The sequence below is a fragment of the Schistocerca nitens genome, chromosome 1 (genome assembly GCF_023898315.1).
Source record: "Schistocerca nitens isolate TAMUIC-IGC-003100 chromosome 1, iqSchNite1.1, whole genome shotgun sequence".
Classification (NCBI taxonomy): Eukaryota; Metazoa; Arthropoda; class Insecta; order Orthoptera; family Acrididae; genus Schistocerca; species Schistocerca nitens.
This window is the reverse complement of record NC_064614.1, coordinates 1000676952-1000693186: the sequence shown is the minus strand read 5'-3', so window position 1 is coordinate 1000693186 and position 16235 is coordinate 1000676952. Positions and strand designations below refer to the sequence as shown.

Below are 16235 nucleotides of genomic sequence, written 5' to 3'. Positions count from 1 at the left end.
ACTGGCAAGGAGCCTATTTCTTGAAATCAGATTACTGTTTCGTTTCTGGCGTGAAGGGATATTCACTTCTCATCCACAACATTAAATCAGTGCACAGAATCAGTTAGCTCCTTTGTAAAATGGTCCAAAGACTGCAGAGAACTATTTTTCGTGTTTAAATTTAGTTACTACTGAACGGATAATAATTTAAACTCTTGCATTGATCTGTGTTTGTATATGACATACAAAAGGCCATAGGGCAAGGGAAAAACGCAATAAACGAAAACGCAATACTTTGCAACAGCACACTTTTACCGCTCTAAGAGAACTGACTCAGCACACAGAACAGGAAAACACACACACACACACACACACAGACAAAACCAATCCCCCATCATTCACAGAGTCATAGAGGTATAAATAAGAAACAGAAGTCTTCAGAACTCCCGAAACAATTTTCGTTCTACAGACACGAACAGCAAGATGGCGTAACGTTTTGGATTACTAGCAAGGTGCACAAGTTATGTTTTTCTATCTAAAAGTAGCTGCAAGGTGTCCAATGAACATGAGTACATAACACACTAAGTAACAACCTAGTACAAAACTGTATCAACGGCACTACCATAATCCCAACTGTATAACGCTGACATACATCAGTACACGTTTCTGTATTTGTTTACTGACAGCCACTCATACTGTTGCAGATGACATGATGTATGCCTAGAAAAACAACAACAAGAAACAGAGAAAATATACCGGAAACAGCGGCAACAATAGTAAAAACCATGCCGTGACGTAAGTATTATGAAACTATTCACAGCAAACAATATTTGGAACCAAACAGTGGACATACAATAATGTGTAAATGTTTATAAGAACTCTATTTTTGCATGTTTTAGAATCCTAGAACCTACTGATGACGGCGTCATTGTCACTGAAACTACTTTGCTAATAAATAAATGATTAATAAAAATGTTTTGCATTAATGCAGGCCCATAATCTCACATTGTTGTATTCAACGAATGATGCACATAGCTTACACAAAGCTATTGGTAATTAATTCTCTGCGTATAGCGCGCCATACTCATTATTATCACACCCAAGTGACTTATGCAGTTTTATGCACTAATCACTGTGAAACGTACGTGGCATTTCCCTTCGTTTCGCTGCTCATCATAAGTTACTGTACGCGATGTGTTCTAGAGGTGTCGTATGACCTACGTCTTGCACGACAATCTTCGAGCTGACATGTGCCAGAGCGACAGTTATGTTCCGAGGAGTTCTTCGAAGAGAGGCCCATCAGGGCTGGGATGGTGATTTTAGAGCTGACCAGAAGTAGACCTTTACGGAAGCATGTGCAGGGTTAAATGGAGGGATCGCATGACACTCTTTCGATTAAGGAACGCTTTGGTGTTATAATTTTCTGCACTAATTTCTGTCTACTTCAGTTATTTTCATACCAGTAAAGTCAGTCATTTTACTGACGTCTCGTGCGAAGCAGAACTCCTTGTTTTGTGAATGGGTTTGTTCTTCGTACCCACATGGGTGAGGATATCCACTCAGTATCTCTTCAGCAGCTGTTGCTTAATGCTTACGTGGCCTCTCTCGGCGGTAAGCATGTCACCTACATCTTTAGTAGCTATCTGTCGAGCGTTACCCCGAGTGTTGAGAAATATGTACTAAACGACTGTTTTTCTTCGTGAAACTGAAGCCCACGTATACGAATATTGAGCACAATTATTTACTTTCATCTTATATTAAAGTTTTTGAATAACATACGCTGTTACCTGTTAATGTCCCCATTGTTAGTAACCTTTCACGTCCACTTGATAGATTTTGTAAACTTTTAATGTGCGAGTCAACCTTACATATCAGATTTGTTTACAAATGCTACCAACTAAATCTGATCTCGTCCTCACCACTTATAATATATTATCAAAAGCTTACAACAGGTGGTGTTATGCATAAGATAGCATTTAAGTGAACTTTCCTTTCCAAATGTCTTATATTAGTATCTACGCAGCTAAGTATTTTAATTACCTGTAATGTTCAGGCCTACGAAGTACGTCAGCTAGCAGTGGATCAACTGAGCACGTGCAGAACATTTCTTTGATTCGGAATCAAGTCGCCTCTCCACACGTGCTTAATTTATATACTTATAATTTGCAGTATCCTGTTTTGTTTGCTTTTCAGTATATTAATATAGATTTGCATGCCGTACAGATTACACTCACATGATTCGTACGAGTGGAATGATTGACACCAGAAGCATCCAGTCAAATTAGTATTTTAAGATGTGACACCGCACAATTCCTGGCAGCATTTTACAAATGGTTTACCCTGGCAAGATGTATCATATGATTGAAAAAAAAAACACTAATGTTACGACCGATCGTCTAGTTCACTCTACGTACGTTCTCGATATTTTCATCTGTGCAGATATATGATGCAGCATGTGCCAAGTGTCTGCTCAGCTCTACGTTTAAGGATACTATTTGTTGGTTCGTCTCTAATTCAGGCATTGCAGAGTGCGTTGCTGCAGTTACTGATACAGTTTCGAAAAGGCTGCCCGTAATTGCATCACATGGATTTATTCGGGAAATAATAAATGACATATTCAGGAAATAATAAATATTAATGTGGGCTATTTAACTCATTTCTGTCGAATGTTCGAAGTGCTATTTTCAACAAGCAGTTAATTTTGACAAGATAACAGTATATGTACTCTATTGAAAATTTCAAAGTGTAGCGACTGCAGTTTTCTGTTTACCTAAGATGTAACGCACAGGATCCGCTTCAAACGCCGGTGGGGGCTTCGGCTTTGATTCCTGTAGGAGGTCGATGTACGGCGGTGGACGGTCTGACTGCGGCTTGCGAGAAGTTCCACCGTCTGGACCAAAATAAATGTGTATGTAACAGAAAACAGTCAGTGTAAAACATCCTCAAACATATTTATTCATACAAGCACACACGCAGCCGAATGTGCATGGAAGCATTCTATCTCTCCGCCGATTTTTATGTAAACTGTGACGGTAAAAAAAACTTTTCATGCACAGGCAACACACAACCCATTCACCCCATACATACGTACTACATACACCTTAAGGCAAAAAAAACGAAACACTTCAAAGGAATTATCCGAGTGATGAGAATTTTTCCGGGTTGTATGGCCGTGGTCCATGGAACTCTTCAGTCCCTGACATTTCGTCCAAGGCTACGTTTGACATCTTAGAAGGTGCTCCTGGTTGTGCTGAGTCAGTCGGCAAGACTCAGAACGACCAGCAGCAGCTCCGAAGATGACCAACGTAGCTTTGGACGAAACGTCAGCGATTGAAGAGTTCCATGGACCACGACCATACAACCCGGAAAAATTCTCAGCAGCTAAAACATCTGGTCGTGAAAGCCTTCATTGTATAATTATCCGAGTAGTACAAAAATCGGTAGATGTGCTATACTTGTACAGACAAACAAATAATTATAGTTTCAGAACAATAGGATAATTTATTCAAGAGAAAGTGGTTCACAAACTGAGTGAGTCAATAACGCGTTGGTCCACCTCTGGCCCTCATGCAAGCAGTTGTTCGGCCTGGGATTGATTCATAGAGTTGTTGGATGTCCTCCTGCGAGACGTCGTGCCAAATTCTGCCGAATTGGTGGCTTAGATCGTCAGAATCCCGAGTTGGTTGAAGAGCCCTGCTCATAATGTTCGAAACGTTCTCAATTGAGGAGAGGTATGGCATTCTTGCTGGCAAGGTAGTGTTGGCAAGGACGAAGACAAGCAATAGAAACTCTCGCCCTGTGTGAGAGGACATTATCTTGCCGAAATGTAGGCAAAGGATCACTCGCCATAAAGGGCAACAAAACAGGGCCTAGAATATCGCCGACGCACAGCTGTGCAATGAGCGTGCCGCTGATAACAACCAAAGGGGTTATCCTGTGAGAAGAAAAGGCAACCCAGACCATCTCTCCTGGTTGTTGGACTGTATGGCGGGCTAGAGTCAGTCCAGGTCGTCTCCATGTAACGTAACCTGGCCTTGAGTGTAAACTTGTCATGGTATGTGACTTCAAATGCGAGAAATTTTTCATACTGTCCATATGCTCGAACCTGTGGAAGCCATAATACTTGAATGTAAGATGAACCATATGTCAAAGTGCCAATGTGCAAAATCTTAATTTTGTTATTTACTTATAATCAAATGTTTCCCTGAGACATAGTGCCAACATGCAAAGGAAAAATGAATTGAAGTTTGTGTTGGGGAGGGCAGTAAGCTTAGGTAGTTCGTGCAGCAAAGTTAACCCCCGCGCTGTGCTGGTGTAATGGTAGCATTACTGCCTAACAAGCAAATAGAACCGGGTTCGAATCCCGGCCATAGCACAAATTTTAACTCATTTCGTCTGCTTCATTATTTGTTATTTATGTTGAGTTGCACAATACGTACTTGATGATAAAGTAATAGGCTGGTGCTTCCTTATTTTTACTGTATTCTAGTTCATAAAACACTGTACAAGCGTTAGGGTTGAATGGCCTCACATGTGGGTAGTGCTGCGTGCAAAAAGCACGGGCAAAGACGGAGTAGGAAGCAGTGGTGAGACGAGGCAGAGTCGTTACGGCAGGCGCACGTGTGCGAACGCGAGTGAGATCCGTCCTGGCGAAAATGTCAGGTGTACAGTTGTTAACGTGAGTGGCATGAAGACAAAGGAAGCGGGGTTGGATAATAGGAAAAGTCGCTCCGTAATGACGCAAACGGTCGGAGTGCAGGAATTTTTGATCATCAAGATAGCAACTTGACGTGTACCTAACCAGGGAGCGACGACGTAGAAATGTACGAAGGCGTGTATGTAACAATGGCTACCAGTACAGAGACGTGAAGTCATTATCCTCTCGTCCTGTCCATCTCAACTACGGCCTCTCAACTCGTGAAGACGAAAGGCAAGGCAGAAAACTTTCAGTAACTTTCAGATACGGTCAGAAACCGCCAGTCTGACATTTCAGTTTGTGATCACCATAGGAACAATACAGGGTGGGACATCGATAGCGACTGGGTCAAATATCTCACGAAATAAGCATCAAACGAAAATCCTACAAAGAACGCAACTCGTTTAGCCTGAAGGAGGAAGCCAGATGGCGCTATGGTTGGCCCGCTAGATGGCGCTGCCATACGTCAAACGGATTTCTACTGCATTTTTTAAAATAGGAACCCCCCTTTTTTATTACATTTTCGTGTACTACGTAAAGAAATATCAAAGTTTCAGCTGGACCACTTTTTTCGCTTTTTGATAGATTGCGCTGTAATAGTCAAAAACGTATATCTACGTGGTATCACGTAACATTCCGCCAGTGCGGACGGTATTTGCTTCGTGATGTATTACCCGTGTTAAAATGGACCGTTTACCAACTGCGTTGAAAGCCGATATCGTATTGATGTATGGCTATTGTAATCAAAATTCCCAACTGGCGTGTGCTATGTATGCTGTTCGGTATCCTGGAAGTTATCACCCAAGTGTCCGGACCGTTCGTCGGATAGTTACGTTATTTAAGGAAACAGGAAGTGTTCAGCCATATGTGAAATGTCAACCACTACCTGCAACAAATGATGATGCCCAAGTAGGTGTTTTAGCTGCTGTCGCGGCTATCTGCACATCAGTTGCAGACAAACTGCGCGAGAATCTGGAATCTCAAAAACTCGGTGTTGAGAATGCTACATCAACATCGATTGCACCCGTACAATATTTCTATGCACCAGGAATTGCATGGCGACGACTTTGAACGTCGTGTACAGTTCTGTCACTGGGCACAAGAGAAATTACGGGAAGATGACAGATTTTTTGCACGCTTTCTATTTAGCGACGAAGCGTCTTTCACCAACAGCGGTAACGTAAACCTGCATAATATGCACTATTGGGCAACGGAAAATCCACGATGGCTGCGACAAGTGGAACATCAGCGACCTTGCCGGGTTAATGTATGATGCGGCATTATGGGAGGAAGAGTAATTGGCCCCCATTTTATCGATGGCAATCTAAATGGTGCAATGTATGCTGATTTCCTGCGTAATGTTCTACCGATGTTACCACAAAATGTTTCACTGCATGACAGAATGGCGATGTACTTCCAACATGATGGATGTCCGGCACATAGCTCGCCCGCGGCTGAAGCGGTATTGAATAGCATATTTCATGACAGGTGGATTGGTCGTCGAAGCACGTTCACCGGATCTGACGTCCCCGGTTTTTGTTCTGTGGGTCAAGTTGAAGGATATTTGCTATCGTGATCCACCGTCAAAGCTTGACAACATGCGTCAGCGCATTGTCAATGCATGTGCAAACATTACGGAAGGCGAACTACTCGCTGTTGAGAGGAATGTCGGTACACGTATTGCCAAATGCGTTGAGGTCGACGGACTTCATTTTAAGCATTTATTGCATTAATGTGGTATTTAAAGGTAATCACGCTGTAACAGCATGCGTTCTCAGAAATTATAAGTTCACAGAGGTATCTGTATTCACATTGGAACAAACGAAATAAAATGTTCAAACGTACCTACGTTCTGTATTTTAATTTAAAAAACCTTGCTGTTACCAACTGTTCGTCTAAAATTGAGAGCCATATGTTTGTGACTATTGCAGCGCCTTCTACCACAAAGCGCAAAAATTGGCCCAACTGAAACATTCATATTTCTTTACGTACTACACGAATATGTAATAAAAATAGGGTTCCTACTTTAAAAAAGCACAGTTGATATCCGTTTGACATATGGCAGCGCCGTCTAGCGGGGCAAGTATAGCGCCGTCTGGTTTCCTCCTTAAGGCTAGACAAGTTTCGTTTGACCCCTTTTTCGTGAGATATTTGGCCCGGTCACGATCAATGGACCACCCTGTATACTAAGTCAACTGAAATTCTTGTAAAGTTATTTTACCTTAAACAGATTTCCCTTTCTCTAAAGTAAATTCAGTTTATTAGAAAGTAAAAGACGAAATTACGGTGCTATTGCTCCTTCAGAGCAGGTCAATTACTGAAAAGACAATATGGTTGATTTTTATAGCTCAGTTGGTTAAAAAAATTTATCATCCATTTCATGGAAGAAGTTATTGTTAAATATTATTGAAGATTAACATCAGTTCAGTGTATTTTTGGTCATTGTACATAACAATAACGTTGCATCAGTAGCATTTACACAAAAGTGGAATAAAAGTCCAGTTTACTTTTCCATATTGTATCTGAGTACACAAAGATATAAAATTTCACTCACGCAGGTAACTTTTCAGCGTAAGTGCACATGAGTAAAGTCAACTAAAGCTTGCTAAAATAAATTTCAACTTAGATTTTCAATACGTTCACGTTTCCTTTAGAAACGTAGAACAAAATTTGCTCCTGCAACCGACATTAGTAGAATTAGTTAAATTTTTTACAGGGAGTTATTCATGGTAAGTAATCAATGCTCTCATCGAGTCTTTCTGAGGCTGTGTACCGTTACTGCCGCTGGCTGGAATCCAAACACACGAAAGAGTGTGTTCGGTAGGAAGTGTAACTGGGTATGAAAAGTAGGGAAATGTCCTTTGTCCTTTCTAGGATTGAGCCTCCAATCAACGTTATGCTTTGATAATATGTTCAATTAACCACATATTTTGTGCCTCATCCTAATGAAATATTTTTATTAGGACCACATGGCATACAAGTTAATTAGTTATTATTTAATAACTGTATTAAATGACATGGGAATACTGTATTTACTGTATAACTAATGAAGTTAATTATGTATTGTTTAGTAACTGTATTAGATGACATGGTAATACTGTATCACTAATGTTCAACGGGGAGAAGTGAATGGGGAGAACTGTACTGGCAGCTTGCATTTTTGTGAGCGAGAGCAACGGGAGTGGCCACAGCAGGTAAGGAGTGGGGCAAATCGGGCTCGAGCGCATTTTGTTGGTGTGGGTTGCCTACATCAGGGGCAAGTATACATTCAGAGGCAAATCAATTCTTCTCTTTTGATTGACATGTCCTTAATCTGTTCCTCTGCTAAGAGGACTTTGATCCAATAATGATAATCCTTCCTTTTAACTCACAGTCCTAAAGCTATTGTTCCCCCAACCCTCCCGTCAACTCTAACCCTCCCCTAACTGGAAATTGGCGGCTGTCTGTTGGAGAGGATGGATCTCACGACAGAAAATTGAATTACGCAGCAAAAGGGTATATGGGATATTTGTAAAAAATTCAGTTTCCAGGGGTAATCTGCTATTTGGGGAGAAGCAAGTTTTGTAAAGAAGTAATTAAATCGATGGCATTTTATCCGATATGTGCATGGAATATCATCATAAAACACCCATCATACGTTGTTTCTCTGTGAAAAATCTTTCGGTTGCTAATTACACCGTTTGCCATCCCATGTCCACTGGCCTGCACTAAGTGCCAGCTCATACCACCATACAAGCAGCTCCCTCAAGGTTCTCTAAAGTTATGTGTACATCAGTGGCTGCACTACACGCCTGTTCAGGAGTGTCCATGTGGGGCCCCGCGACTGACAGGCTGGAACTTTCACCTGAGACTGAGAATGGGTTCTGCCTTGCGATCTAAGCAGCCATCTGTGCTGGAGAGAAAGCATCTCAAGACAAGAAATTCAATCATATAGTGTAGGATATACTGTTTAATTAGAAACTTCAATTTGCAGGGGCTGGATCTCACTTTCATTTGGTGGGAAATGCTCACATCCAGCAACTTCATGTAATAATTATTTAATTACACTGCTGCAGATTGAAGGTTTCATCTTACTGGAAGATTTTCCTGTGTGTGCTCACCTTGACATGAAGGGATCCACTGAGGTAGTGCACGGTGCCACTGCCAGCGGATGTTCCACCCCGTCCCCTCCCTCCCAACCCCTCCCAGAAAAAATTGGTAGGAAAACGACTTACACTGTGCTGGAGAAGAAGGATCTCATGAAATGAGACTCAAATCAAGTTCAATAATATGTTGCTACATATTCTTTATTTACTCAGTTTGCAAGAGACTGGGTTCCCCCAGTTGTGTAGACATCGTAACTGCACCCCCCCCCTCCACCCTTGGGCCCCATTACATAATAACTGTAATCACAATGGAATCCACCATTTGGGGTCTCTTGTGAGTGTGCCCAACGTCAGGGTGGTGCCACAAAGGTCAAAACAGCCCAATGTCCTAATTACAGATCGCCTTACTAAATACCATCGACCACAGATTCGATATGGGCCTCCTCTGATCTCAGTGCCCCAAAACAAAGCATCAAGTGGCAGCATTCTGCTGATCAGCAAATTCCAGACTCACTTCCTGTCTCTGTCGCTCTCAAGAAGCCACTCCCTGCTCGTCTGTGTGAACCAAAATCTACAGACACGAAGACAGAGATATTCACCTCTCCTCAGAATACTGTTTCTTTTTGGCTAATGCTGGACGGAAAGGAAAAGCCGACGCAATTTCGACATCGAAAATAGGGTTAAATAATCCATTTGCAGTACCCTGACAAATTGACTGTTTAACTCTTCAACAATTTCCGCCTTACAATGATCCTTCTTCATAATAAAACATATTTTAAATGTTTGAATATCTCAGGGAAACATACAAATCAAGTAATGAAAAGTCCGTCGCAAATAGATTGTACCGCTAAATATAGCTCTTGTACGTGCTCTCCTCCACCAGAACGTTTACACTAAACATATCTCCTGAAAAAGAATCCCGAGGGTTACACAAGCTACTGATCGCTAGGCACGCGCCGTGCGTCGACTGCAGGGCTGACCCTTTCTGCACCAGCTGAGGTAGGGAGACCCTACCTGGCTATGCCCACCCATACTGACCGCATGCATGCACGCAATACAACTATGGGAAACAATACATTGATCAATCGGAAATTTGATGTCGCGATTGGGTTTTTGAAAGTGCTATAGACTTCCTAAATCATTCTCTCGATTACATTCGGGAGGAGGGAGGAAGGTTCTACTGTATGATAGAATACAGACAACAGCAAATGCCACTGCAAGACAGAGTCCACTGTGATGCTCTGAGAAGTGCTGCACGCGATACAGTTCAATCATGATCCAGTCTGCGGCAATAAGATGCATAGCTCGACGTCAGATACAGCAGAAAACACTCACACATACCGCGCACTCAGCTCCTTGACGTCCACACACAGCACTCCTGTTCCCTTCATACATGGCCAGTGCTGATGTGAAAAGGTTAATGAAAATTACAGCTGCAGCTGCAGTCGTGGATGCACACGTATGCCAGAATACACCACGCCTGGTCATGGAGGGCATCTGGGGATTATTGGAGTGGTAGGATTTCGGATGTTATCAGCACGTCCACGGCAGACATCCATCATTTCGAATTTTCTCTTACGCTACACACACACACACACACACACACACACACACACACACACACACACACACACACACACACACACACACACACGTCCATTTCTGTCACATTCACCCAGCACATTGGTCACTTGGTCAGCCTCGCTGCTCTGGCCAAGATCTGACAAGTGTGCAAATTCTTTGTACACATCAAAGACTGAGCTAATCCATTACTTTCAATTGCCGACTTCTAGTAACCGCCCTAATAGGCAACTGCAGTGCACTGCAAAACAAGCAGCTGCAGCTTGGATGTATACAGTAGTTCATCCATCTGCAAAACAAGCAGCTGCATCTTGGATGTATACAGTAGTTCTAAACAATTCCACCCCAACACAGTCCCGCAAGTTTAAAAAATCTACTTTACCCAATCCAACATACCGATGTTGTATTCCATACACTTCGAATTTCTCATGCAAAATGTAGATTCCTCCCATTTATGCATTTTCGAACATAGAATAAAATGGAAAATACACGCGTTTTCGCATCGCTAAAGTGTCGTTACTTGGTGTGAAAATCCTGTACAGGAGTACGGCATCGGCTATATTCCCTCTAAGTATTCTTTCATCAGGTAGAAAAATATATTTTCTTATTTGTCATGTCACGCATCACAAGACTGGAAAACTAACCTCATTTTTGCCTCATGAAGGAACGCTAAGGTCTACCACTGTCACAGAATGCTCCGACTTTCGAACTCTCTCATATGATAACCAAATGTCTCGCCACATAGGAGGCCTCTTAAGGTAACAGCACAGAGAAGCTGTAAATATGAGTTTTATACTACGTATCACTTCATAAATACGGTACCACATCTGATTTTATTACGATGGTTGTCTCTCCATGTATCGGTGGACGAGTGAAATATTGTTAAAAGATATCGCCACAACGAAAGAAACGCTAAGTGAAGAATGATATGTGTGGTGCGCTAACCATCGTCTACACTTGCTAAGCGCCATGTGGCTTACATCAAATTGATAGGCTAATTCATTAAATTGATCATGAGAGTCACTTTGCATACGAAGTAATTTTTCTTTTTCAGTAGTCGGATTACAATCACCCGATAGTTCAAATGGGAATCCTAGGAGGGAAGACGATATTCGTTTCGAGGAGCACTGTTGAGAACCAACATTTGAAGATGACTAGAAGAGGACTCTACTGCCGCAACATACATTACGCGTAAGGACCGCATTATTAAAAACACGATCACGACTAAGTTGCCGTCACTCTGCATAAAAAGCGGTCTAGGTTCTACAGGCACACACGGGTGGCTTATAGTGTTACGCTTTCTGGTAAAAATGCTGTCTGCGGTTTGGAATCAAGTCTTTCCATTCAACCACATATATGTGTTGAATCGTATGGATAAATCTTTTCGGGACTACAGTCACTAGTGAATCATATTCGTGGCACTGTCATATCTAGTAAGGAGGCACCTTTTTCGAATCTGCTACAATAAAACTCCAACGTTAAATAGTCCCTCTGCATTTTGTAACTCTCTTCAGTCTCTCCCCGCCGCCCCTACAGCTTTGAATATGTGATCGTTTCAATTTAAGTCGGAACTGAAAAGATATTGGAGAGCGCTACTTCTACCACCTTCTGCAACCTGTGTAGAAACAAGGCAAGCTGAATTAATGCGACAGGCCCGTGTTTTGACTACTCGATGTAAATGGGAACATGTTGTCATAGCTTCGCCAACGGAGTACAATGTGTAAGGTCTAAGTCAAAACGACACATTCTCCTGCAACACAAGGTAGTATAAAAGAAAGTACTAGCAACTGCTGTGGTGTTCCTTATTGGGAAAATTAGAAACACTCCACATCATACAGGAACTAGATGAAGGATGACAATTTTGCTGCTGCATTGTGATATGTTTCCAAACTACATACAGATATTACACTCTGAAGGAGATCTGTGTCCCCCAGGGTGCATTCACATCTGTCACCCAAACATTCTATCATCGTAATTTTGTACCATCCAACAGAGAAAAACTACGAACTATAAAAGCTCCACTAACTTCATCTGACAGAGAACCCAATAAGATCTTTACAGCATCTCTATCTTCCAATATATCAAGAACAAATACCATCTGCATGCTGGCATCGAGCATATGCGGTGATCCTATTTAATAAACAGGTACTGATCCACTGGAACAGGTGGCCAGTGATTGACGTCACTTGCACAGATGAGTGTAAATTTTTGTAGGAGGACATAAATGGTTCTCATGGCTCTGAGCACTATGGGACTTAACTTCTGAGGTCATCAATCCCCTAGAACTTAGAACTACTTAAACCTAACTAACCTAAGGACATCAAACACATCCATGCCCGAGGCAGGATTCGAACCTGCGACCGTAGCGGTCACGCGGTTCCAGACTGTAGCGCCTAGAACCGAACGGCCATCCCGGCCGGCGTAGGAGGACAATATCCCACAGACTATAAATAGCAAGAGAGGGTCCCTGTTATGTTGTTTGGTACATTCTACTTTTCTGCTGTAACATGCTTTGTACACCACCATACATTTTCTTCTTCCCGCCACGACTTCGAGGTCTGTGTCAGGTTCTAAAATGTTGTTAACACGTTTTGATCCATTGGCTCTCACAGAAAACTGGACATCGCACGGTGTAAATCATGTTGCTGCTGCTGCCACAACATACACATTGGATGATTGAAATAAAAGACAGTCACAACACAAGGAAACTGGAAGAGTTCTGCGACATTGTGGAGCTTTTCCAAACTGCTGTCCGAAGGTGATTGATGACCTACGCGTTGCAAATCATCTTTTACAGTGGCGGGGTAGCTGATGGCTCAGTGTTGTCATGTATGCGATCACTGTCCCAGAAAGTGTTGTCCCTCCACCAAGACTCTTTCTCCATCTCAAACAAGCGATGTCAGTCAATCATTATGTGGTAATGAATAGCATACCAGTGGATGGATGGGATGGAAAAGACACCACCGATGTGCTGTAATAAGCAGATTTACTAGTTGTTTTAGAACGGTTACCAGTGACAAGGTAGCATACTTCCTATTTCTGTGTCGCCGGCCGAAGTGGCCGTGCGGTTAAAGGCGCTGCAGTCTGGAACCGCAAGACCGCTACGGTCGCAGGTTCGAATCCTGCCTCGGGCATGGATGTTTGTGATGTCCTTAGGTTAGTTCGGTTTAACTAGTTCTAAGTTCTAGGGGACTAATGACCTCAGCAGTTGAGTCCCATAGTGCTCAGAGCCTATTTCTGTGTCATCACTAAATCACCCCTCCCGTACTCTGTAAGTACCATTGTGAATGTACATAGACTGTGCAGTACGTCCATTCATTGTTAATTCTCGAACTTATTACACCAAAGTATAGCAGACAGCGATCTACATATTTCCAGCACCTCGATCCTAGGCCGTAATTTACGATTATGATTGCCTATCCAGAATGAGATTTTCACTCTGCAGCGGAGTGTGCGCTGATACGAAACTTCCTGGCAGATTAATACTGTGTGCCCGACCGAGACTCGAACTCGGGACCTTTGCCTTTCGCGGGCAAGTGCTCTACCATCTGAGCTACCGAAGCACGACTCACGCCCAGTCTCACAGCTTTACTTCTGCCAGTATCTCGTCTCCTACCTTCCAAACTTTACAGAAGCTCTCCTGCGAACCTTGCAGAACTAGCACTCCTGAAAGAAAGGATATTGCGGAGACATGGCTTAGCCACAGCCTGGGGGATGTTTCCAGATGTTTCAAATGGTTCAAATGGCTCTGAGCACTATGGGACTTAACAGTTATGGTCATCAGTCCCCTAGAACTTAGAACTACTTAAACCTAACTAACCTAAGGACATCACACAACACCCAGCCATCACGAGGCAGAGAAAATCCCTGACCCCGCCGGGAATCGAACCCGGGAACCCGGGCGTGGGAAGCGAGAACGCTACCGCACGACCACGAGATGCGGGCTTCCAGATGTTTCCTTTCGCGGGCAAGTGCTCTACCATCTGAGCTACTCATTCTGGAAACATCCCCCAGGCTGTGGCTAAGTCATGTCTCCGCAATATCCTTTCTTTCAGGAGTACTAGTTCTGCAAGGTTCGCAAGAGAGCTTCTGTAAAGTTTAGAAGGTAGGAGACGAGATACTGGCAGAAGTAAAGCTGTGAGACCGGGCGTGAGTCGTGCTTCGGTAGCTCAGATGGTAGAGCACTTGCCCGCGAAAGGCAAAGGTCGCGAGTTCGAGTCTCGGTCGGGCACACAGTTTTAATCTGCCAGGAAGTTTCATATGATTGCCTATCTTTCCCTTTGCAGTTGGGAGTCACAGAGCATTCTCGCTTTCTTAGGATAAAGTTACTGACTGAAAGATCTCCTTGCTTTGACCAACGCTCCCCGCAAAACTATTGCTTTGACCAACGCTCCCCGCAAAACTATCACCGATTTAATTTGCAGCTGACGAGAAGTAGGCCGCTACAGAGCGAACCGAGTCTGTAACTGCTGTCCACCACCCATCCTAGAGCACAAGATCTCTCTAGATGAGCGAATGTCGAGGAGGTTAGCACCCCTTATAGGTGTATAATAGATATGAAACTGTTGTGGTGATATAAGAGACAGCTAAAAACAAGAAACGGGTGGTTTTTTATGTATGTTGGAGCTCCATACAGATGGAGTTGGCAGCATTTTGCGTAAACCAACGGCACTATCAATTCTGAAATATTGTTATAGTGTCTAGGGTCAGTACCAAGAAGGTATTGGTAAGAGAGAACATGAACACATGCACCCCTAAGGCCAGACGGTTCCACACTTAAAATAGGCTATAATGTTAGAACGTTGCAGTTTCCGAGCTATTAGTCATGTGGAATAAAGCGCTGTTAATATTCTAATGAAAAAATATATTTCCAGCGCACGACATACTCTTATATCCTTCTTTCAGGTTTCTTTACCATGAACTATGGTGACAAACTGTAATAGACGTCGTGGACAATTTTAACGTGAAAGGTTTTGTCATTAAAACAGAAATTACAAGGCGCAACATACCTCGTATCTCGGGGGCGGGCCACAACACTGGTTCAATACATGTCTCTGCAATAAACATCCTAACTTGCTGCTCGTTGGCCCACAGTACGGTAGGAAAGCCACTGGCTAGGCTTCTGTCGATTCACAAGGCGTCCTGAAAGCGTTTGCAATGTTTTTACTGTAGCCATTCTCCCTGAACACATGCCTCAATTGCTGCATTTCAGACTGTAGGTGGCGTCGTCAGAAATACGATATGAGGCATGTTGCGCCCTTTTAAAGACGACATAGTGCCTGGTGTGTATGGTGTCCCTTGCGAGTGCGGCGGCAAGGATGCAGGCCACACAATTCGCACAGTTGCAGAGCGTTGTACTGAGCACAAGGGGCATATTAAGGAAATGGAACTCGACAAGTCGGCCATAGCTATTGCCTCTAAAGCCGACACAAAATACAGTTTGAGAACACGAGAGTCTTGGTTCATGCGTCAACGTAATGGGATTCCGTTATCAAAAAGGTGGATGAGATTAGATTGAACAGTAATATTTTCAACATAAACCAGGGTTACACACTGGGAAGGGCGTGGGGGCGGTTTTTGAATGTCTAAAGGTAGCAACGACTGATGCTTAACACTTGTAGAAAGGCGAGAGCGGCATGTTCAAACGTGGCGCCGTCCCCTTGCGCCACAAGACGTCATGCGGTCGTGCGGCGGGTCGGAGCTCCTATGAGCTGCCCAACTTAGATTCCATGCACGCGACGTTTCGGCCATCTCTGATTGGTGACAGCAGCCGTAATCGTTGGTATATAAGCAGGAAATAGTGCCAGCCCCGGAAGAGACAATAAAGAAAAAAATACCAGCCCCCAGGAATCAGTAATTTTACTCCTGACGACGATGACAGAGCTAGCCATTGA

At 43.2% G+C, this 16235-nt stretch overlaps 1 protein-coding gene across 1 annotated transcript in view; it reads right to left on the bottom strand.

Annotated features, from left to right (window-relative positions):
- Positions 1-16235, bottom strand: part of LOC126195393 (uncharacterized) — a 104934-nt gene that overhangs the window by 59934 nt on the left and 28765 nt on the right. The window contains exon 3 of the mRNA XM_049933989.1: positions 2750-2869. Within this exon, the coding sequence (XP_049789946.1) occupies positions 2750-2869 (120 nt within the window). The remainder of the gene's footprint in view (positions 1-2749; positions 2870-16235) is intronic.